This window comes from Lepus europaeus, chromosome 15 (genome assembly GCF_033115175.1).
Source record: "Lepus europaeus isolate LE1 chromosome 15, mLepTim1.pri, whole genome shotgun sequence".
NCBI classification, from domain to species: domain Eukaryota; kingdom Metazoa; phylum Chordata; class Mammalia; order Lagomorpha; family Leporidae; genus Lepus; species Lepus europaeus.
This window is the reverse complement of record NC_084841.1, coordinates 53,167,389-53,192,235: the sequence shown is the minus strand read 5'-3', so window position 1 is coordinate 53,192,235 and position 24,847 is coordinate 53,167,389. Positions and strand designations below refer to the sequence as shown.

Genomic DNA, 24,847 nt, shown 5'->3' with positions numbered 1-24,847 from the left:
CTTTATTACAGAACACACAGTAAAGAAATCCTGGTGATGAGGGTCAGTCAGGGCAAAGAGATGATCAGGTCACTAGAGGTGTGCTGGATTCTAACAACTTTCCAAATGGTCAGAATACATACAAATGCTTATGTTATCCAGTTCTATGGCTATCTCATGTTCTTACAAAGCCTTGCAAAGGTCAAGGTTACTTATTCATAATTATTTGGTTAGAAGTAACTGAAGTGAATCTTCATTCCTTATAACTCAAAGGGTTTAATATGCTATAAAAATAATGTAAGTCCAAGCCAGCACTGTGGTGTAGAATATTAAGCCTCTATCTGTAGTGCTGGCATCCCCTGTGGGTGCCAGTTCAGGTCCTGGTTGTTCCACTTCAGATACCACTCCCTGATAACGCACGTGGGAAAGAAGCTCCTGGCTCCTGACTCTGGATCAGCCCAGCTCTGGCCATTATGGCCATCTGGGGAATGAACTAGCGGATGGAACATCTCTCTTTCTCTCTCTGTATCTCTGCCTTTCAAACAAATAAAAATAAATCTTTATTCGAAAAATGAAAGTATGCATAAATAGGGAAAGTAAAAATCAACTGCAAACCCACTACCCAAGATACTAACCCTTGTAATGGTTAAGTTTATTTTGAGTTGTTTTGAAAGGTAGAGAGACAGACTGACCTCTCATTCATTGGCTCACTGCCCCTTGAAGGGTATGTTTTGATGAGATTAACATTTAAATTGCTGAACTTGGAGAAAAGCAGATTGCCTTCTACAATGTGGGTGGGTATCACCCAATCAGCAGATGGCCTGAACAGAACATAGGAAGCAGAAGTCTCCAGCAGACGGCCTTCATATTTCATCTGCACTGCTGTTCTGTAGGGTGTCCAGCCTACTGGCCTTCCAACTAGAACTGGAATATTGGCACTCCTGGTTATGCACACTCATACACAAGGGTACCTCAAAAAGTTCATGGAGAATGGAATTAAATAGGCTTATTTTGGTGCAAAAATTTCTGAAACCCATGCACAATATACATGAACTTTTGGAACACTCGTCATAGATATACATGCATCAGTGCATACACATACACACATATACACACATATATCCTGTTGGTTCTGTTTTTCTAGACCAGGGATGAGGAACTTTTTTTTCTGCCAAGGGCCATTTGAATATTTTTTTTTTTTTTTTTGACAGGCAGAGTGGATAGTGAGAGAGACAGAAAGGTCTTCCTTTTTGCCATTGGTTCACCCTCCAATGGCCACTGCGGCCAGCTCATCGCGCTGATCCGAAGCCAGGAGCCAGGTGCTTCTGGTCTCCCATGCGGATGCAGGGCCCAAGGACTTGGGCCATCCTCCACTGCCTTCCCGGGCCACAGCAGAGAGCTGGCCTGGAAGAGGGGCAACGGGATAGAATCCAGCGCCCCAACCGGGACTAGAACCCGGTGTGCCGGCGCCGCAAGGCAGAGGATTAGCCTGTTAAGCCACGGCGCCGGCCCATTTGAATATTTCTAACATTATTCATAGACCACACAAAATTAACAACTTAAAAGTTAGCCTGCTATACATTTATTCAATTTCAAGTCCTACCTACAGTTGCCTTGGCAGGACCAGACCACATGATTCTACAGGCCTTACATGGCCCATGGGCCAGAAGTTCCCCATTCCTGCTTGGACAATCCCAACATAACTGTTATTAAACTGTATTCTTGGTCTTCTAGTTTTCTTTCTGCTTCTCCTTCTCACTAAATATTGCTCTTAAACATGATTTAATGGTTACATACTATTATAGAGGATGGTTATTTCATAACTTATTTAATTATTTTATTGGCTGACATTTTGGGGATTGTTTCTAAGCCTCTGCTATGATAAGAGTATCTATTTATTCATAGATCAATACAATAGGTTTCTATGTCTGATTATTTCCTTAAAATAAATGTGGAATTGCTAAGCTAGGCTATCAACTTAAGAGTTGATATATATTGCCAAAGTGCCCTCCAGAAAGCACTATCATGTAAGTATACATTTTATAGCGCCTTTGCCAACATAATAAAATTTATAATCTTAGGTAATTTAATTCTAAGCAACAAATTAGCCATTATGTAAAAATGAATCTATTGGGAAGCTGTCAAAACAGGAAGTGTACGATGGTTTTAAATTCAACAAAATGAAAGAGTGATGTGTTTCTGCAACCTACCCACCTATGTACTTTACTTCCACATCTGCCAGTGCCTGCAAACAGTTCTCATAAGTGACTTCCTTGATATCCAGCGTTCCAACAGAATCATACACCTGCTTGGTCTGCGCAATGAGCTCCTCAGTTCTTGTCTTAATTTGCTCTGGTGAAAGATCCCATCTTAAAACATTTCTGCCAACTGCAGTATAGGAAGAAACTGCCTGAAGAGGTGACATCACTTCTCTTCCTAATGTCATTTTGAATAAAATCCTGGAACCACCAACCCTAAAAACAATCAGAAAAGGAGTAAAAATTAGGGATTTTCATTGGTTCAAAGAAAAGACACAAACATGTACTATAAACTTAAATTAAAAAGAGCTTTTTGAAAAAAAAAAAAAAAAACAAACCAGCAATTCTTACAGGTAAACACATATACATAAAACTAAATGCCCTTGTAGAAGTATTTTCTATAGTTGTAGCATGGTCAGAGCTTTGATGAAATTTATACTTTCCAAATACAAAATTGTTTTTAATTACATCATATAGAAACATACTTAGGTGCTGGAGGCACAATAATTGTCCTTTATGAATTAAACCAGGAATATCTCCTATTTTAAATTTTTTCCACCTACTAGGTATACAGTCTCAAAAAATTTGTAGGTTTAGTGAGGAAACATTTTCAAAATTCTCTTTCGACACTTAACAACATTTTTTTAAAATAAAAGTTCACATAAATCAAGAATGAGAATTTTTAACTGGAGACTTGGAAAATAAACTCTGATACAGCTGTGGCATAATCCTTAAAGAAAAATGAATTATTTAATAATTCTGTATCCCTTAAAATGTTCAAACTAATAATGCTGATGTTTTGTGTTTGTATAACTTTAGAGCTTATAAATTAAAATATTATATTTAATAGCTAATATTTATTGTGTTTGGGTACTACGCACAATGCATTCCATGTGATAATTCTATTCTCCAAAAATCTGAATTACTTAGTGTGGATATTCTTGTTTTATAAAAGATTAAACTTGGCCGGTGCCGTGGCTCAATAGGCTAATCCTCCACCTTGAGGCGCCGGCACACCGGGTTCTAGTCCCGGTCGGGGCGCCGGATTCTGTCCCGGTTGCCCTCTTCCAGGCCAGCTTTCTGCTGTGGCCAGGGAGTGCAGTGGAGGATGGCCCAGGTGCTTGGGCCCTGCACCCCATGGGAGACCAGGAGAAGCACCTGGCTCCTGCCATTGGATCAGCGCGGTGCGCCGGCTGCAGCACGCCAGCCGCGGCGGCCATTGGAGGGTGAACCAACGGCAAAAAGGAAGACCTTTCGCTCTGTCTCTCTCTCTCACTGTCCACTCTGCCTGTCAAAAAAAAAAAAAAAAAAAAAAAGATTAAACTGGGGCTGGCGCCGTGGTGCACTAGGTTAATTCTCCACCTGTGGTGCAGCATCCCATCTGGGTGCCAGTTCTAGTCCCGGTTGTTCCTCTTCCAGTCCAGCTCTCTGCTGTGGCCTGGGAAAGCAGAAGAAGATGGTCCAAGTCCTTGGGTCCCTAAACCCACATGGGAGACCAGAGAGAAGCACCTGGCTCCTGGCTTCGGATCAGCATAGCTCCGGCCATTGCGGCTATTTGAAGAATGAACCAGTGGAAGGGAGATCTTTCTCTCTGTCTCTCACTGTCTGTAACTCTACCTGTCAAATAAATAAATAAATAAAATCTTTAAAAAAACAAAAAGATTAAACTAAGGAGCCAGAGCTTTGGAGTAGTAGGCTAAGCCTCTGCCTGAGGCACCGGGATCCCACATAGGTGCCAGTTTATGTTCTGGTTGCTCCTCCTCCAATTCATCTCTCTGCTTCTGGCCTGTGAAAGCAGTGAAAGATGGCCCAAGTGCTTGGATCCCTGCACCTGCACGGGAAACCCAGAAGAAGCTCCTGGCTTCAGATGGGCCTAGATCCAGCTGGTTGTGGCCTTTGGGGAAGGAACCATTGGGTGGAAGACCTTTCTCTCTCTCTCTCTGTCTGTAACTCTACCTCTCAAATAAATAAAATCTTAAAAAACAAAAAAAGACTAAATAAAAAAATAGATAAGTAGCTTGTTCAAAGTCACACAGCTAGTTGTATGTATGATCAGAATTAGTTATGTATCTAAAACACACACTTTTTATTTTTTCTAAAGATTTATTTTTTTAAAAAAGATTTACTTATTTATTTGAAAGTCAGAGTCACACAGAGAGAGAAGGAGAGGCAGAGAGACAGAGAGAGAGATGGAGGTCTTCCACCACTGGCATTGTGTATACACAATGCCATGGCTGAGAAAGAACTTCTAAGATCAATCCCATTCATAATAACTGTAAAATATTAAATACCTTGGAATAAATTTTTTTTTTTTTTTTTTACAGGCAGAGTGGACAGTGAGAGAGAGAGAGAGACAGAGCGAAAGGTCTTCCTTTGCCGTTGGTTCACCCTCCAATGGCCGCCATGGCCGGCGCAGCATGCTGATCCAAAGCCAGAAGCCAGGTGCTTCTCCTGGTCTCTCATGCGGGTGCAGGGCCCAAGGACTTGGGCCATCCTCCACTGCCTTCCCGGGCCATAGCAGAGAGCTGGCCTGGAAGAGGGGCAACTGGGACAGAATCCGGCGCCCCGACTGGGACTAGAACCCGGTGTGCCAGCGCCGCAAGGCGGAGGATTAGCCTGTTGAGCTACGGTGCCGGCCAATACCTTGGAATAAATTTAACCAAGTACACCAAAGATCTCTACAAGGAGAATTACAAAATACTGAAGAAAGAAATAAAAAATGGAAAAATCTTCCACGTTCATGGATTGGAAGAATCAATATCATCAAAATGTCCATACTACCAAAAGCAATTTACAGATTCAATGCAATACCAATCAAAATACCAAGGACATTCTTCTCAGATATAGAAAATTTGATGCTGAAATTCATACGGAAACACAGGAGACCCCAAATAGCTAAAGCAATCTTATACAACAAAAACAAAGCCAGAGGCATCACAATACCAGATTTCAAGACATAATACAGGGCAGTTACAAACAAAACAGCCGGATACTGATACAAAAACAGAGAGGTAGTCTAATGGAGCGGAACAGAAACACCAGAAATCAACCTAGGTACCTACAATCAACTTAACTTTGACAAAGGAGCTAAAATCAATCCCTGGAGCAAGGACAGTTTCTTCAACAAATGGTGCAGGGAAAACTGGATCTGCACATGCAGCAGATTTAGGTTACTCTCCTGTAAGTTCACAGTTGACACAACTGAAAACGACAAAGAACTCAGAATCTAGTTTGGATAAATTGTCTATGTGAGCCAGCACCGTGGCTCAATAGGCTAATCCTCCGCCTTGCGGTGCCGGCACACCGGGTTCTAGTCCCGGTCGGGGCACCGGATTCTGTCCCGGTTGCCCCTCTTCCAGGCCAGCTCTCTGCTGTGGCCCGGGAAGGCAGTGGAGGATGGCCCAAGTGCTTGGGTCCTGCACCCGCATGGGAGACCAGGAGAAGCACCTGGCTCCTGGCTTCAGATCAGCACGATGTGCTGGCCGCGGCGGCCATTGGAGGGTGAACCAGCGGCAAAAGGAAGACCTTTCTCTCTGTCTCTCTCTCTGTCCAATCTGCCTGTCAAAAAAAAAAAAAAAAAAAAAATGTCTACGTGAGCACAGGAGTCAGCAGCTTGATGCTTAGTGCCTGGGAGTAGAAAGGAAGACTGAACCAGGGACCAGAGTCTTCGAAGGATGGAGGGGACAATCAGGTAGTGGGGAGATGACACAATGAGCAGGATGAAGAATGACTAAACCACACTGTAAACCTAAAGGTGTTTTATATAATGGGGGAGACGTATCTGGGAGCATCACTATCAGCAGGACAAGGAAGATGCTCATCTTTCCTCCTTACATTGTGGGTATGGCATGGAAGAAAAGGGGCACAGAAGAAATATTTTCATGGTTGTATGGATTTTAGTATGGTCAGGAAGAAAAGACAAGACCGAGGGCAGAGTATGAAAAAGTGGATTTTTTATTTAGCATAGGAAAAATTTCCAGAAATAACAGAAATCCAGAGTGTAGTAAATGGTCAGTTACCCACAGGCTGTCTAGCCATTCACCTCTTCCCCATCTAATCAAATACATTTTCCTCCTAAGAGCCACACACACCCTCAACAGGATCCACGTTCTTTGAAGGTGGCTGCTCCTAACCCCAGAAGTCTCACTGGAAATGCTGTGAGGGAAAGTAGTCTCATTCCCACTGACTGGAACTGTGTTCTGATTGCAGCTGGCAGCCATCCTTGAGACAGAGCGGAATTTCATTTATGATTAAATAAGTACTGTGAATGACAAAATAAAGGAAGGAAATCAAATATTTAATGACATCATTGAGCCCTGAGATCAATTAACCCCGAAGCCTAACCTAAAGCTGGACTTGCCAGCTATACCAGTCAGTAAGTTGCCTCTATTGTTTGAATCTATCAGGTTGAATGTGGTTTGACATTGTTTTGCTTCATATAGGATCCTAACTCATAAAGGAATAGAAACTACTAAAGAAATAAGCACAGAAAAAAAACAGTATGGAGGTCAGAGCACAAGAAATTATGAATGGCTAGAGGGCCTGACATACTTGGAGTTGGCTCAAAATAAGAGGGGTGTGAACAGCAGAGTGTGGAGCTAGCTGAAAACATCCAAAGTAAGCAATCCTTCACGGATACACAGAACAGAGGCCTCTAAGAAAGACTCAGTGTGACTGCTGCCCACAGCTGACTGTTTCCAGGGCAGTTCCAGCGCAGGTGAAAAGGCTGGCCCCAAGGTTTCTGGTTAGATGGACAGTAACTGAAGATTAATGCTGCAAAACAGGACTTCTGTGCCTGCATACCCAGCTGCTTCCAATGAGTGCACACACACTGCCATTACTGTAAAGTAGTTTATCACTTGAAGCATTTCACTGATAAGATGACTTCTACCGCTTTTCATTTATATTCTAACATTTACCAAAAGGTTGAGTGTTTGGTTACAGCATACCTGATTTGAACTCTATTAAATTAATGAAGATGTCAGCATCTCCACCTGGCTAAATAGATGCACCCTTGTATAGTACACATTGCAATTACTGAAAAGTTACCCCTTCCTTAAATATGGTATTATCCCCTGAACACAAAAGGGCTAAAAAGAAAGGAACAAATGCCAGAAGTGATGTCATGGGTCAACAGAACATGTTAAAATTTTTACTTAATATCTCTTATTTGCCAATTTCTGGGATTTTATCTAATTGGTTTCAGGATTTATAATTCTTGTTTCCAAGGAAGGGGAATGGAGACAGGAAGATTCCTTATATATATATATTTTAAGATGTATTTATTTACATGAAAAGCAGAGTTATCGAGGGGCAGAGGCAGAGAGAGAGAAGTCTTCCATCCACTGGTTCACTCCCCAGATGGCTGCAACGGCCGGAGCTGCACTGATCTGAAGCCAGGAGCCACGAGTTTCTTCCAGGTCTCCCAAGTGGTTGTAGGGGCCCAACTTCCACTACTTTTCCAGGACACAACAGAGGGCTGGATTGGAAGTGGAGCAGCCAGGACTCGAACCGGCACCCATATGGGATATCGGCACTGCAGGCGGCAGCTTTACCCACTAAGCCATAGCGCCAGCCCCGATTCCTTATATTTCCAAATAAAACATTTTGATCTACTGAGTATTTTCCTTTTAAAATTTTTTATTTCTTTGTTTTTATTTATTTCAAATACACAGAGAAGGAAAGACAGAGAGAGAGAGAGAGAGAGAGAGAGAGAGAGCTTCATCTGCTGGTTCACTCCCCCCAATGCTTCCAACAGCCAGGACTGGGCCAGACCAAAGCCAGGAGCCAGGAACACAATCCAGGTCTCCCACATGGGTGGCAGAGGCCCAAGCACTTCAGCCACCATCTCTGCCTCTCACAGTGAAGCTGGAATCAGACAACCAGAGCCAGAACTTGCATTTAGATACTCTGAAATGGGATGCAGGTGTCCCAAAATGGTGTCTAAACCACTGCACCAAAGGCTGGCCCCATCTATTGAGTATTTTCTGTCTGCATTTTCTCCGCTTTCTTCTTTTTTTGCTGAGTACCCCACCTCTCCATCTGCTTTGATTTCAAGGTCATCCAATGTTTCGGATGCTGGTACATTGATCTCTTCTCTCCCTTCAATATCTCCTGGAAAACAGCACCTGTAGTCATTCTATTAACTGTACTTACACTGTGGAGAATCTGGTGAGGATTTTTCACTGACATTTTACAACTGAGAGCTAAAAACATCAAAAGCAGGTAACACCGTGATCATGTCTTTCTCTGTAGGATTTATGTGCAATTCTTTGCAAATGAAAGTTGAGACACCATTCTCTATTTCTCCCCTTCACTTCAACCCCAAGATTTTTCAGAGTGATCTGGCCAGCCCTGTCATTTTCATTTCCTCATCTTTTACTCACTCCTCAATCTATTTCAGTCTAGGTCCTGACCCCACAAAACACAAAAACTACTCCCACCAGGGTCCTCAATAATCTCTAGTAAACCCAACTGACATTGTTCTGTTTTTGCCATGTTTGTAAAAGTAAACCTATTTTGACCTTTTGTGATATATGAGAGTTTTCCACTCCTTGCTTTTTTCACTTCCTCCCTTTGAGAAATCCCCCCCACCCCAGTGGCTTCTGTAATAATGATTCCTCTTTTCATTCTACATCTCTGGCTGGCCCTTCACAATGTCCATCTTTGACCGGGTATTTTTTTATTTTTAAGGGGGGGATTTTTTAGACTCTTGAGATCCCTTAGTGTTCCCCAGGCTTCAGTTTTATGCTCTCTTTTCATTTTGCTTACTCTCCCTATTCCACTGTGACCTATGGCCAAAGTCTTCCAAATGTGCCCCTCCAGCAGATTTTCTATACCCACTGCCTACTGGATACTCTACTTGGATGTCAATGGTCACCTCGAATCCAGTATGTCTACAGTTATGCTGACCATCTTCCTGGTCACCCTTAGAACCAAATGTGTCTTCTCTTGTTCTTTATATCACTGAAGATCATGGGTACGTACCGAGTTGTCTAAGCTCTGTCTGGACAACTTCCAGTCTACTCTCCAGATTAAATGTGATCATAGCACTGCCTTCAGTGACATGATTCCTTCAGTGACTTCAGGATCAAGTTCCAACTCCTTAGTTTAACATACAAAGCCTTTCTGGGTCTGCGCCTAACTACCATGCTGCCTGAGTATCAATCTGGATGTCCCATGTGGGTAGCAGGGACCGAACTACTTGAACCATCACCTGCAGCCTCAGGGTGTGAGCAGGAAGCTGAAATTGGGAACAGAGCTGGGACTTAAAGCCACCCGTTCCTTATATGAGATGCAGCGTCCAATGTAGCATCATGACTGCTACACCAAATATCCACTCCTTCTTCCTGGCTCTCTCAACATTATCCTTTTGACCTCAAATCTATACTCCAGACATAATGAGCTACTTTCAAATTGTGAGCTCTCTTCAGGCCTTTGCAGTGTTTTCCCCTCAGCCTCAAACACCATTCCTCTCTCTCATCTGAGGAACATCTTGCATCTCTTTACCTTTCAGATCTTGGCTCATAAACTTCCCTTTCTCCTGGAAGTCTTTTTTGACTACCTCAGGTTGTTTAAGGCATTTTTCCTCTGTGCTCCTATGGTTATTATTCACAAACACTGACTAAGGCATCCGTCATGCTGAATTATATTCACTGATTTACTTGTCTTTGTCTCCATCAAACCTTAAGCAGAGACTGGGTCTTACTGATATATGTAGACCCTGAAGCTAACATAGTTTGCAGGTCATGTATACTTTAACAAGTTTACGCAAAAAATTCTATTAGTCATCCAGTATACAAGTAGTCCCACCTGCGAGGGTTTGCCTTCCATAGAACATTACATACAACACTGATCTGCAATGTGTAAAGATGGTGTAGTCATTTATCCATATAATGGTATATGTAAGATATGCATCCTGAATGTTGCTAAAACCTTTTATTCTTGGGGCTGGCACTGTGGTACAGTAGAGCAAGCCTCTGCCTGTGGTGCCAGCATCCCATTTGGGTGCTGGTTCGAGTCCTGACTACACCACTTCCAATTCAGCTCTCTGCTGATGGCCCAAGTGCTTGGGCCCCTGCACCTGTATGGGAGACCCAAAGGAGCTCCTGGCTCCTGGCTTCAGCTCCAGCCATTGCAGCCATTTGGGGAGTAAACCAGCAGGTGGAAGACATCTCTCTCTCTCCCTCTCTCTGTCTCTCCCTTTCTCTGTCTATAACTCTCTCTCTCAAATAAATAAATAAGTCTTAAAAAAAAAAAAAACTTTTTTCTTCTGAATGGACTGCTTTATTATTGGGGAATCTGATTCAGGAGTAGTACTCGTTACTGAGCCCTCCATTTTGGGTACTTATAGCCCCCCTAATACATGTAAGCATCTGGGACTTAAGTAATTAATTTTCCAACAACAGACTTTTTAAGAACCTTTTATTTTGGTTTATGAACAGAATGTTCTAGAAATAAATGCCTTAGCACAAGTCATCTTTTACCAGCAGAGTCTCATGTCCTTAATCAAAGTCACTTTTTAAACAATCTTTATTTCTTTGAGTCTTAGATACACAATAGCTGCTGCTGGGCCAATATGAAGCTGGGAGCTGGGAACTCAATCCAGGTCTCCCATGTGGGTGGCAGGAATACAACTACTTGAGCCATCAACACTGCCTCCTAGGGTCTACTTTAGCAGGAAGCTGAATTTAGAGCAAGATCTGGGCGAACCCAGGAGCTTTCAATATGGGATGCAGGCATCCTAAAAGCCAGGCTAAACATCTGCCTCCAAAACTGCTACTTCTGGTACTTTTTAGTCGATTAAGAAGGATTCTTGTCCAGAGAGGCCATTTTAACTTGGTTTCTAAGTCTATAGAAAATGTCGTGAAGTCTGACAGATAGTTCCTATTAGGTGTGAAATTGCTCGGGGTCCTGGCCTTTTGTACCCCCCGGAAAGGAGAGATGGAAAAAAGGAGATGGAGACTGACCAGAACAGAAACAGGTTGCTTTATTTTAAGCAAAGAGGTTGGCGACAGTCTCCCAGGAGACTGTGCAAAGGGAATCTTTAGAGCTGAGTTTTAATCTGGTTAAGGAGGGAATCTGTCACTGAGGAGGGGAGGATGGGGGAGTGTAGAAGGCAGCTGGTGCAAGAGTAGGGGGCTCTTTGAAGCCTCTGGAAACTTTCCTCTCATCTGGTTCACAAGCTGCCCTGTGCTGCTTATCTGCTTTGCCATTTGCTTCGCAAGGAGTCTGGAAGAGTCTGGTTCTACACCAAGGGCCTCAGCAAAAGGGAGGAAACGGGGTGCAGGAGGGGGCCGGAGGACGAAAGGGAGGAGGGGAAAGGTGCACCTCGTCCTTTAGTTCTTACATTATTATTTCTGTTTGTTTTAAAGAAAGATATGTCCCTTGACCTATGGTCTTTAACCTTTGTACTCTGCAAATTTCTCTGTGTCTACTTCCTTGTCTATCACCAATTCTTCTGCATTAATCCACTAAAAGTGATTTGGCAGAGTCACTTTTCCTCTTCTCCTTCTGCTTTTCTTATCATTTCTCTCAGCCTCAGCTGCTGGCTTATCTTCCTGTACTAACTCATTCTCAAGAGTTACCTTCCCCTCCAAGGTTTCCATGGCCACCTATAATCACTTACCTTAAATCTATAGCAGGATCTCCAGTTGGAGCTCCAGACCCACAGACATCTTAAGTACATGTTCAGGGGCCAGGGCTGTGGCATAGCAGGTAAAGCCACTGCCTGCAACACTGGCATCCCCTATGGGCACCAGTTCAAGTCTTGGCTGCTCCATTTCTGATCCCACTCTCTGCTAATGCACATGGGAAAGGAGTGAAGGATGGCCCAGGTGCTTGTGCCTATGTGGGAGACCGGAAAAATCTCCTGGCTCCAGCTGTCGTGGCCATTTGGGAGTGAACCAGCAGAAGGAAGGTCTCTCTTTAACTCTTGCAAATAAATAAATAAATCTTTAAAAAAAAAGAATGTTCAAAGTCTGATCTTTATCATGTATTCCCAATTTGTTTGCCAGTCTCCACCAAAGCCCCTAAACTAGAAATTTGCAACACATATGACTGGTATGTATCATCATCAACCCCAATATTTTTAAAGAAGCTACAAATGAGCTAGGCACTACAACCAAGAATTTGCATGCACTTTCTTATTTAATCTTTCCAACTGGCCAAGAGGTGGGTATTATTAATCCAATTTTACTGGGCACAGAGAAGTAATGTAATTGAGGGCCACACAGCAAGTGTGGTGCTAGGATTCAAAGGCAGGTCTATCAAAGAAGTATGTACTTTTTCTCTGAAGGGAGGAGAGAACTTCCACTTTGCTTATGGCTTTGTCTAAATATTAATGGAGATTGTGGATTCAAAAGGCTTCCATAGCCTTGGCAGAGCTTCGGGTGATCACTGACGTCATATATGGGTGTTAATTGTTAAATTAACAACAGGAGTCACTGTGCATGTCCCATCCATGACCCCTGTCCTCAATGAGTCATGCTATGAGAATTAACTGTAAAACTTGTTCTCAGTTTGTGTGTGTGTGTGTGTGCAAACTGTTGAAATCTTTACTTAGTATAGAGTTGGTGGTCTGTGTATAAAGTTAATTGAAAATGAATCTTAATGGAGAAGGAGACTGGGAATGGGAGAGGGAGGAGGAGGTGGGGTAGGAGTAGGGACTGGAGGGTGGTTATGGTGGAAAGAATCACTATATTCCTAAAGTTGTATTTATGAAATTTGTACTTCTAAAATAAAAGGTTTCTTTGGGAAAAAAAAGTATTTTTATAAAAAAAATAAAATAAACAACAACAACAACAACAACAACAAAAAACAAAGTGAGGTCTGACTCCAGAGCCTATGCTCTTTACTGTGCTACCCAGATGTGGCAACTACATCCTGGAAAAGGTAAACACCAAGTTTCTCACCAACAGTACCTCCCTGATCTTCCACTCAGCTTTTAATGGGGAGAGAACAGGGTTAGCTAAAGCACTTACATCATTTGTTTGATTCCTTATCTATACTGCTCCCTGAGGGATTGCTGCAAGGCTATGGAGGAGTGGCCCTCTTTAGCTTTCATCCAGTTCTGAAAAACTGGCCATGGCGGCCTGGGTGGCTTTTAGTCACCCATTTCCAAAGAGCAAAGCAACTCAACCTGGACTTGTACCCAGATCTCATTCTTTCCCAGAGCCTTTAATTAACAGTTCTTAGGTAATCAATAAACCACTTGAAAAAATATACTGCTGGGAAGTAGCAAACTCTTAAAGTACTCAGGCAAACAAATAATTTATATATATTTTTATTGATATGGTTCAGCTGAGGCATTCTAAGAAAACTTTCTATGCAATGAATGCTGATTCTTCACTCCTTTGTGATTTCTCAGATAAGTATTGACTTGTTACCCATCATCTGGAATTATGCCAAAATACAGATTGTATTACACAAATAAAAAAGGCTCGGTATAAAGGGATTCCCCTGAAATCAATGTTAATGCACTCATTCCTTCAGCAGATAGTTACTAAAGTTACAAAGATGGATAAGAGATGGTTACTGCCCTTTTGGACCTTACAGACTTATGAGGAAGAAGCACAGAAAGAGATGGACTAGAGCATCAGCAAATTCCTTTTCTTTTTTTAATTATTTTTAAAATTTTTTGACAGGCAGAGTGGACAGTGAGAGAGAGACAGAGAAAGGTCTTCCTTTTTGCCGTTGGTTCACCCTCCAATGGCCGCTGCATCTCGCTGATCCGAAGCCAGGAGTCAGGTGCTTTTCCTGGTCTCCCATGGGTGCAGGGCCCAAGGACTTGGGCCATCCTCCACTGCCCTCCCGGGCCACAGCAGAGAGCTGGCCTGGAAGAGGGGCAACCGGGACAGAATCCAGCGCCCCTACCGGGACTAGAACCCGGTGTACCGGCGCTGCAAGGCGGAGGATTAGCCTATTGAGCCGAGGCGCCGGCCTAGAGCATCAGCAAATTCTGTAAGAATAAAGTAATCGGGAGCACAGCGGACAAAGCAAGTATCTCTGCCTTGGGGAACCTAGGAAAGACTTCAGTGAGGATGTGAGTTTCAACCTGGCTGAGTCTTTCAAGACAACCACATGACATATGGTAGGAACATGGATTTAAAGTGGTGTGCAGAAATGCAGGTAGGGCTACAATAGGTTAGCCCCTGGCTGTGTATCTTCTCAGGATTTTCATTATAAAGATGATGGTGGGAACACAATCTGTTAATTGAGCTGGACATTTCTGATGCACAACAAATGAAGATGATGGACAGCTTGGGGCTTAAGGATAGTTCTGAAAAGTAGTGGCTACTAAATCTTGTAAGTAATTCTGAAGTCTTTTTTCCATAATCATGAAGTTCTTCTCTCTTACTGTAACATACATATGTAACCCTAGAACCTGGTTCTCCTCTTAGGCCTTTTGTGTAAACTTATTTTAGTATTATTATTAGCTACAACAAACAAAAGAATTAGTCTCAAGTATAATACTTTAATTTTATTTCAACCAGTATTTGTGGAAGGTCTTCTAAATACATTCCAGGGAATATTACTTACCTCAGCTACTTCTAATTGAAAATTCCTTATGTTTGATGTTTTAGGATCTATATGTCACTCGGTTACTTTTTCTATAAAATATATATTGAAAATTTTAAAAAAAGTATTCTTTTTTTGAACACTGTTTTGGTCTTTTTGATCTATGAGAAAAAAGCATATATTTATAAATTAAGTCCCTATATAGTACCTGGTATTCAATAAATATTTGTTGAATTAATTAAAATCTGTGTGAATACTAAGCCTAAGTCTGCCACAGCTTGGTTGGAGATATAAATATAGCAAGGCTGCCTAATCTGCCCCTTCAGGTAAAGGGAGGAATGAGGATGACATTTTCCTTCTAATTCTACCAGAATATAAGCTCTTTGGGAACATGGACCACGTCTTAGTCATTTTTGTATTTCTTGGCAAACAGGAAGAATGGGTTCTGCAAATGGCATATGCGTTACAACTGTTGAATCAACAGTATAGAGAAGTGATGAAAAAAATCTAAATTCGTCCTCAAAATACTACTAAGTTCTAAGACATCAAGTAAATAAGTGACAAAGCAATCAAATGAAGGTGCTAAAAAATGCTAGCGTCATTGAAGGAAATTAATTAAGTGAGGAATGTATCATAAAGACACTTTGAGTCATGGAGAATCTACAGAACAGGCCAGTACACTTGGAAAGCAAAGTTCTACAATTCAGCTGCTCCTGCTTCCACCTACTGGTATAGGAAAGTAATATTTTAGATTGGGCAGAAATTGTTTAGCAGTGTTTGAAAACATCAAACTTTCAAAGTTCTCTTGTCAAAGTAACATAGTACACTTCCTGTAAACATCAAATTCACAAAAAGATGTGTGCATGCTGTGAAGTCAGCTGCAAATATTTTTAATACAGAGAAAAGTTGGCCAAAATACAGACACATCTTGGCCTTTATTCTGAAGACTCTAGTGTGTCTGATCAAGTCAAAAGCAGTATCAGTTGTTTTTTATTGTGCAGTCTCTTTTGTACTGAACAAAGCAGCATTTAAATTTGATTACTAGAATGACAATTACAACTTTAATGGTTCAATCTTGGTTTTATATAATGAAAATGCACTATCTATTTTAGAAATGGTGCCACATACAACCTCAACGGGCCGGCCAGTGGAGCTGGGGGTCTGTGGGCCCCTCAGCCACAGATAGAATGTCCTTCACAAGCAGGCTGCCAAATGTGGCTGGAAAGCCAGTCTCCAGACCTGCTGGCATCTCCTCCACTAACAGCTTCTTGTGATGCATTTGTGACCTGCCAATTTTAAATCACGCCTTCAAGTTAGTTGCAATCTTCCACCCAGAGCTAGCAGAGAGCGGGCTGAGCCCCTGGGGAGAGTCAGACTATCTCTAGGGGACCTCATCCTCCTCCACATCTCCCCCATCTCCATGAGCCCCAAGCCAATCAACATATATATGTGAAACCCTCCTCCAATGGGCACCCCCAGTAGAACAGATAGTAAGGCCTTAAAAACCTAGGACGTTTCCTCAAAGCCAGTGTCTGGTTCAGGCACTCTGCTTGGTCTCTTCTCGGACCAGGTACATTTTTGTCAAATAGAAGTTTCTGCCTCTTTGCAAACTGTTTCCTGACTTTTTATTTCTATACTAAGCTGAGGCAAAGCACCCAGGAAACTTGCTGCTGCAACCACCCTCCCCTCCACTTCTGGTAACACTCAATGTACAAAACTTCTTTTGTCAGTAAGAACTAATTAAAAGTAGAACCAATTACACAAGGTTTCCTAGGAATGAACAATAATTTACTTCCAATTCTTTCTTAAAATGTTTGTGATCTGTTTTTTTTTTTGTTTGTTTGTTTGTTTTTTTTTTTGACAGGCAGAGTGGATAGTGAGAGAGAGAGAGACAGAGAGAAAGGTCTTCCTTTTTGCCGTTGGTTCACCCTCCAATGGCCGCTGTGGCCAGCACGCTGCAGCCAGCGTATCACGCTGATCTGAAGCCAGGAGCCAGGTGCTTCTCCTGGTCTCCCATGGGGTGCAGGGCCCAAGGACTTGGACCATCCTCCACTGCCTTCCCGGGCCATAGCAGAGAGCTGCCTGGAAGAGGGGCAACCGGGATAGAATCCGGCTTCCCAACCGGGACTAGAACCCGGTGTGCCGGCGCTGCAAGGCGGAGGATTAGCGTGTTAAGCCACGGTGCCGGCCTGTGATCTGTTTTTTAAAAAGAAAAATGGTAATTTTATTTTAGATTTTGGTAATAAAATGGAAAATTTCTTTCCAAAATTTTATGTTTTTTATGCTTACTTATTTTCTTTTTTTTTTCCTTTATTTATTTTTTTTGACAGGCAGAGTTAGACAGTGAGAGAGAGAGAGAGAGAGAGAAAGGTCTTCCTTCCATTGGTTCACCCCCCAAATGGCCACTATGACCAGCGCACCGCGCTGATCCGAAGCCAGGAGCCAGGTGCTTCCTCCTGGTCTCCCATGCGGGTGCAGGGCCCAAGCACTTGGGCCATCCTCAACTGCCTTCCTGGGCCTCAGCAGAGAGCTGGACTGGAAGAGGAGCAACTGGGACAGAACCGGTGCCCCAACAGGGACTAGAACCTGGAGTGCTGGCGCCGCAGGCAGAGGATTAGCCTAGTGAGCTGTGGCGCTGGCCTTTTTTTTTTTTTTTTTTTTAAGATGTATTTATTTGAAAGGTAGATTTACAGAGGTAGAGAGAGAGTGTGAGTCTTCCATCTGCTGGTTCACTCCCCAAATGGCCCCCAACGGCTGGAGCTGGGCCAATCTGAAACCAGGAGCCTAGAACTTCTTCCAGTCTTCAACACGAGTGCAGGAGCCCAAGGACTTGGGCCATCTCTTACTGCCTTCCCAGGCTCATTAGCAGGGAACTGGATCGGAAGTGGGGCAGCCAGAATTCAAACCGGTGCCCATACGGGATGCTGGCACTGCAGGCAGCAGCTTTACCGGCTACACCACAGCACCAGCCTCCTATTTATTTATTTTCATGTACTTGAAAGGCAGAGCAAGAGAGACAGACAAAGTGAGAGAGAGAGAGATTTTCCATCTGCTACTTCTTTCCCCAAATGCCTGCAACAATGGCAGTGGAAGTGAGGAGCCTGGAACCCCACCCAGGTCTCCCATGTGGATGGCAGGGGCCCAAGCACTACAGCCATCATATGCCGACTGCCAGGATGCATTAGCAGGAATCTGGATAAAAGTGGAACATCTGAAATTGGTATAGGCACTCTGATACAGGATGCTGGCATCACAATCAGCAGCAGGCTGCAACACTCCCTGCTTGTTCCCACATTTTAGTGTAAATAACTGAAGAGGGATGCCAAAATTGTATTTTCCAAGAAATACGAATAAAATTTAAAATGTTAGAAGCAAACTGCCTAAGACTGTATGAAGAACTGTATGAGACTAGAAATATTACAAATATGACAATTATTTCTCCCTTGACAAATAGAACCTTTAGAAAAGGTGCATATTTCAAAGTTATAAAGAATGAGACAGAAAAATCTCAGATTCTAAAAAATAAAAGAGTGGATGTTTGGCCGAGGTGAAGATGCCCACATCTGGCCGATATCAGTGAGTCTGGCTTTGATTCCCAGCTCCAACTTCTGATTCCAGCTGCCTGGAAGTACAGATCTCCGGAGGCAGTGGTGATGGCACAAGTAGTTGAATTCCTGCACCCCATGGGAGACCAGGAGAAGCACCTGGCTCCTGCCATCGGAACAGCGCGGTGCGCCGGCCGCAGCGCGCTACCGCGGCGGCCATTGGAGGGTGAACCAACGGCAAAAGGAAGACCTTTCTCTCTGTCTCTCTCTCTCACTGTCCACTCTGCCTGTAAAAAAATAAAAAAAAAAAATTAAAAAAAAAAGAATTCCTGCCATTCACAGGGAAAACCTTGATTGAGTTCTTAGCTCCTGGCTCTGGACATCATAGGCATTTAGGGGGTGAACCCACAGATGGGAGTTGTCTCTCTGCCTCTCAAATAAACACATAAATAAGTAAATAAAAGATTTTAAAAATAAATAGAAGATAATACTCTAGGGGTGAGTGTTGTGGTACAGTAGTTAAACCAATATTTGGGATACTCACATCCCCTATTGGAGTGCCTGGTTCAGGTCCTGGGTCTGCATCAGATCTAGCTTCCTGCTAATGGGAACCCTAGAAGAGAAAAGGTGGGTCCAAGCCACCCACATGGAAGACTCAGGTCTCCTGGCTGTTGTGGGCATTTGGAGAGTCAATGAATGGATGGAAGATCTCTTCGTCATGCCCTCTATCTCTCTGTTGTTCTGATTGAAATAAAACTTTTTTTTAAAAAAAGAAGATAACTCTAATTTTCTCCTAATTTTGTGCATTACACAACCGGGTTAATAATTACATGTTCTAATACATTTATTATAAATGAGCATAAAGACTCACAGAATGACAAACGCCCTAAACAGCACTCTGATCTCGGAATCAGCCTGCAAGGCAAACAGATCTGGCTGAAAAGCCCATGAGAGCATTTCAGGAATGGAAAGCCAAGACATAGTGGCAAAATATGTTCTGCATGAAGGACCTCTGTGAATGAGACCCCACTGGAGAGAAGGGCCCATCAAAGAAGGATGGACTTTTCTCTGAAGGGAGGAGAAAACTTCCACTTTGCATATGGTCCTGTCTAAATAATGATGGAGTTTGTGGACTCAGAAGGCTTCCATAGCCTTGGCAGCCCATGTCAAGAGCCTTGGATGGTCAATGATGTCAAAAATAAGAGTGACAACTGTAATCAACAACAGGAGTCACTGTGCACTTACTCCCCAGGTAGGACCTCTGTCCTTAATGAACTGTAGTATAAGAAATAACTTTAAACTTGCTCTCAATCTGTACTTTATACCTGGTGTGTGTCTGTGTGGTTGCAAACTGTTGAAATCTTTATTTATTATAGAGTTGATCTTTTGTATATAAAGCTAATTAAAAATGAACATTAATGTAGAAGGGGATGGGAGACGTAGAAGGAGGAGGGAGAGGGGTGGAGGTACAGGGTGAGTATGGGGGGAAAAACCGCTATATTCCTAAAAGCTGTTCCTATGAAATTTGTATTCATTAAATAAAAGCCTTCTAAAAAAATAAATGAGCATAAAATATTTCTTTCCCTAAATCCTAAAACTGTCTTAAAGCCACCTGAACCACAGAGCATGTAAAATTGAGTGCTGCTTCACAAATGAAATCAGGAGTTCCTTAATAATTAATTAGCAAAGGGCTTAGCTACATACATGGAAAACCACAACCCAAAACAAACATTCCACTTTTATTTTTCTCTGGAAGCATGAATAAATTGCTTTTGGCACATTTAATTGGTGTTTGGGGCATACTTCTCAGAATTGAGATCCTTAGTAAATTACTCAGGAGAGTAATTCTCCCCTTTCAGAGGGTTACTTAATACTCAAGCCTATCTTTTTTCTTTCACTTACACATGGATATTTTGGTGAGTGAATGATGCTACCTAAACTTTCCCTCCTAAGCCTGGCTAAGCTAACAAGCTTGCTTTTCTTTTTAAGGCTGATTCAATTACAAGTAAAAGTGTTGGCTGGCACCGTGGCTCAATAGACTAATCCTCCGGCTGTGGCGCCGGCACACCGGGTTCTAGTCCTGGTCAGGGCGCTGGATTCTGTCCTGGTTGCCCCTATTCCAGGCCAGCTCTCTGCTGTGGCCCGGGAGTACAGTGGAGGATGGCCCAAGTGCTTGGGCCCTACACCCCATGGGAGACCAGGAGAAGCACCTGGCTCCTGGCTTCAGATCAGCACTTGGTGATGGGAGATTCATTATATAATTTCTTCTTTAGCTTTGCTTGTTTAAAATTTACATAATACTGAAGTTTAAAAATACATATCTAATAACTTTTAAATATGTATCTAATGACTGTGTGCCTGTGTCTAGCTGCTATTCTAAATTCAGACATGTGGTCTGAAAAATACATGAGCTTAACATCAAAAAAAAGTATTCATTTTTATCTGAAAGGCAGAGTGATAGGGTGAGAGAGATCTTCCATCTGCTGGTTCACTCGCCAAATGGCCGCAAAGGCCAGGGCTGCACCAAGCCAAAGTCAAGAGCCTGGAACTCCATTTGGGTCTCCCAAGTGAGTAGCAGGGGCCCAAGCACTTGGATCATCACCTGATGTCTTGCCAGGCTCATTAGCAGGGAGCTGGATGGGGAGCAGAGCAGCCAAGACTCAAACCAGTGTTCATATGTGATGTTGCCATTGCTGGCAGCAGCTTAGCTTGCTGTACCACAACTCCAGCCCTCATACAAATTTAACATCAAAACATGTAGGCTGACAAGTATATTAAAATGGATTAAAAAAATAGAGAAGAAACTAGACACAGGTAAGAAAAAAATGTATCTGACCAGTAAACAAAGATTCATAAATTCACAGTTAGAAGGGGTCTTTGGAAACCAGTTAGTTCAAATCCTTTACTTAGGTTAAAGTTCAATGAAGTTATAACTTGAAGTTGGCAACTCTGAGCACAGCAATCAGATAGCTGGCATGAAATGAAATGTTATTTCATTTAGTTACCAGATGAACCTCCTTAGATACTTCTAGGCAGTGCCAACCACTACCACCATCAATGTAATGTCAAACACATATGTAGCAGACACCGTACTAAGTGCTTTACATATACTAACTCAGTTAATCCTTCTATCAATACTGTGAAATAGAACCTTTTATATCCCCATTTTCAGAAATAATGAAACTGAATCAGAGAGCTTAATTAACAACTCAAGGTCACACAGCTAGAGATGGCCAGTAACCCAGGCAACCCCCCCCCCCCCCCCCCATTTAATGCTGTTAGATACCATACTCTATGGCCAGCCACACTAGCACTTTGGTGATTCTGCCATTCTCTCCGAGCTGTCCACAGCTATTAACCTTCACACATGGTCAGGGCCTGCTCTTTGTTCTGCTCTGTCCTTGCTGGGAGGCAGGCAAGAACGTAATCGGAGGATATGGTCTTTCGGGAACTGTGTTGACCCATGCCGTGTTCCAATTCTTGTTTTTGGTACAGCAAACCCTAGAAGCCACCAAATGTTATCACTTACATAAGAATGCTGCCAACAAAGTGAGAAAGGAAAATAATTACGACCATTTGTGTTTCCATTGTGCATGTAGATACTTACTAAATTTTCTCTCAGAGTGATACAAATGATTTCAAATTCTTTGTCTACATATCAAAAGCCTACTTTCTTCATATTTTTCTTTTTAAAAATTTATTTGGGAGGCAGAGAGAGAGAGCGAGCAAGCACTAGCACCTACTGGTTCACCCCCCAAATGCCTGGAACAGCTGGGAATGTACCAGGCCAGACTGAAGTTGGAAGCCAGTAACTCAATACGGGTCTCCTATGTGAGTAGCTGGAACCCAATCACTTGAGTCATCATTGCTGCCTCCCAGGGTCTATGTCAGCAGGAAGCAAGAGTCCGGAGCCAGAGCTGGGACTGAACTCAGGTATTCCAATGTGGAATGCCAAATGCCCATTCAAATGCCTTCTTTTCAAGCAGGGAACAGAATTTCCTTATAAATAAAAGATAAAATGCATCATAAAAAAATTCCTAACAAAGGTGAATGGTTACCAAACTCAGGTTTTTTAGATTTAGAAGCATTATAGAAACCAAAAGAAAGCATCTACTTAAATAAAATACACAGTCACTTAGTTAAATATGAAGTGCCTATTATACCCATGCACTGTGTTATGTATTTTCTATGCATCATCTCCTTTACTCCTGAGATAGAGAAAGGATGAGTTCATCACTTCTAAGCCACACAGCTAGTAAACAGTGCATCTGGGCTGTGAATGGGCAATCTCATTCCAGCGCCTGAAATGTTAACTATTGACTAAGGTGTCACTTTCCATCTAAAAATGTTCCATTATTTTACATAAGTCAGGCTTTTGGTTATTAACAGCATAATATGAAGGCACTTCAAAAAGTTCATGGAAAAAATTGAATTAAAAGCTAAGTTTATTTTGGTGCAAAATATTTTGAAATCTATACATAGAGGAAAGGATTTTTAAAAAGCTCATGGAAAGATGCATATTATGGAAAAACTTCATGGAGATCTCAAATTCTTTTTGCACCAAAATAAATTTAGCTTTTAATTCCATTTTCCCAAGATCTCTTTGAAGGACCTCTGTAGAATGGCAGAACTGGAGGCCGTCCAGTCTAATTCTACCTTCTACTGCAGCCCCAGCATGACCTGGTAGAGTGGGGGTAGGAAGAGAGGGACTCTAAGAGGACAACCTGGTTTTTGCTTTGCTTGGACATGAGTGACAGGGCCAATCACTAAGCTAGAGGATTCAGCAGGAGAAGCAAGTCAGAATGTTTTTTTTTGTCTATTTCTGGGTGTGTGTGTTTGTGCATGCGTGAGGACCTGGGGAAATGGTTTTACATGCATTTAATTTTAGTTATAGTGAGTTTGTGCTGCCAAAGACATCCAGGTAGAAATATGTGGTAGGCATCTGGAGCTTAGGAGAAGGTAATGAGAATAGCGTTAGTTGCTAAAGATAAATGATGAATAAGGTCTCAAGGAACTTACTGGCTAGTGTGGCAAAGAAATAGTGAATTCATGGATCATTTATATGTGCAGACACAGATAATGACAGTATGGCATTAAATGCTATTATATAGTAACACACAAGATGTTATGGTTGGAGAACAGAATAGTACTCAACTCAGAGGCAGCTTCTGAACAGGAGTTATTCTGGAAAGGATGGGATGAGGTAGGTGGAGGAGTGGACAGGGAGAGAGGACAGGACTAGCAAAGGCCCATTTTCAACAACCTGGCATAGTGTATTCTTGGAATTACAACCACAAATTTAGAAGCAGAAACTGGAGAGAGATGAGGCTGGGGAGCTTGGTACTCAAGACTCCATTTTATATCTCTATGTTATGCTAACAAGTTTAAAGTGTATATTGTAAATGGGCCCGACACTGTGGCGCAGTGGGTTAATGCCCTAGCCTGAAGCGCTGGCAATCCATATGGGTGCTGGTTTGAGACCTGGCTGCTCCACTTCCAATCCCGCTCTCTGCTATGGGCTGGAAAAGCAGTAGAAGATGGCCCTTGGGACCCTGCACCCATGTGGGAGACCTGGAAGAAGCTCCTGGCTTCGGATCGGTGCAGCTCCGGCCATTGTGGCCAATTGGGGAGTGAACCATTGGATGGAAGACCTCTCTCTCTCTGCCTTTCCTCTCTTTGTGTAACTCTGACTTTAAAACAAATAAACAAATCTTTTTTTTTTTTTTTAAAGTGTATATTGTAGGCAATGAAAGCCTCTAGTGTGAGGCTGCGATCTGTATGTATGTTAGCCAGGCACTCTGGTCGCTGTGGAAGGTATGAAGTCAATTTCAGGGGGCTACAGTAAGTAATGCAGACGAACAATGAGAAAGGAAAGTGGAAGTAGGAGTGGAGAGTAACGAACGGATTCATTGTAGCCCAGTAGGTTAATGCTCCACCTATGGTGCAGGCGTCCTGTATTGGTGCTGGTTCAAGCCTGGCTGCTCCACTTCCAACCCAGCTCTCTGCTATGGCCTGGGAAGGCAGTGGAAGATGGCCCAAGTCCTTGGGCCCCTGCACCCACGTGGGAAGCCCGGAAAAAGCTCCTGGCTCCTGGCTTCAAATTGGCCCAGCTTCAGCCACTGTGGCTATTTGAGGAGTGAACCAGCAAATGGAAGACCTCTCTCTATCTTACTGTCTATAACTCTACCCCTCAAATAAATAAATAAAAATCTTTAAAAAAATTTTTAAAAAAAGAAATGAATGGATTCAAGAAATACTCAGGAGGTGAAGCTTGCAGGACTTTATGAAACAAAGACATGACATCACAGAGTTTCTAGTTTCGGTAAGAGGGGATGGTGGCACTCCTGCAGAAACAGAAAATTTACCCCAGGACAACTGAAATGCAGGGGCAAGCAATATCAGGCTTGGGGAACTGTTACTAAGTTTCAGACATGTTAATTTTTAAGTGTTTCTGATATATGCCAGGGTGTGGAAGTGTGGTGACTGGAAACTGGATATATGAACCTGAGGATGAGGAGCTGGCTCTGGGTGGGACACAGAGATACA

The 24,847-nt window shown here is 42.6% G+C and overlaps 1 protein-coding gene across 2 annotated transcripts in view; it reads right to left on the bottom strand.

The window, feature by feature from the left end:
* The window catches only part of NLN (neurolysin), a 93,697-nt gene that overhangs the window by 60,237 nt on the left and 8,613 nt on the right, over positions 1-24,847 (bottom strand). Inside the window, exons 1-2 of one of the 2 annotated variants that reach the window (XM_062212127.1) lie at positions 6,329-6,402; positions 2,194-2,453 (exon numbers count right to left, since the gene is read on the bottom strand). In XM_062212127.1, the coding sequence (XP_062068111.1) occupies positions 2,194-2,425 (232 nt within the window). In that variant the 5' untranslated portion in view covers positions 2,426-2,453; positions 6,329-6,402. Of the gene's footprint in view, positions 1-2,193; positions 2,454-6,328; positions 6,403-24,847 lie in introns of those variants that run through there. The other variant, XM_062212126.1, reaches the window with a different exon arrangement.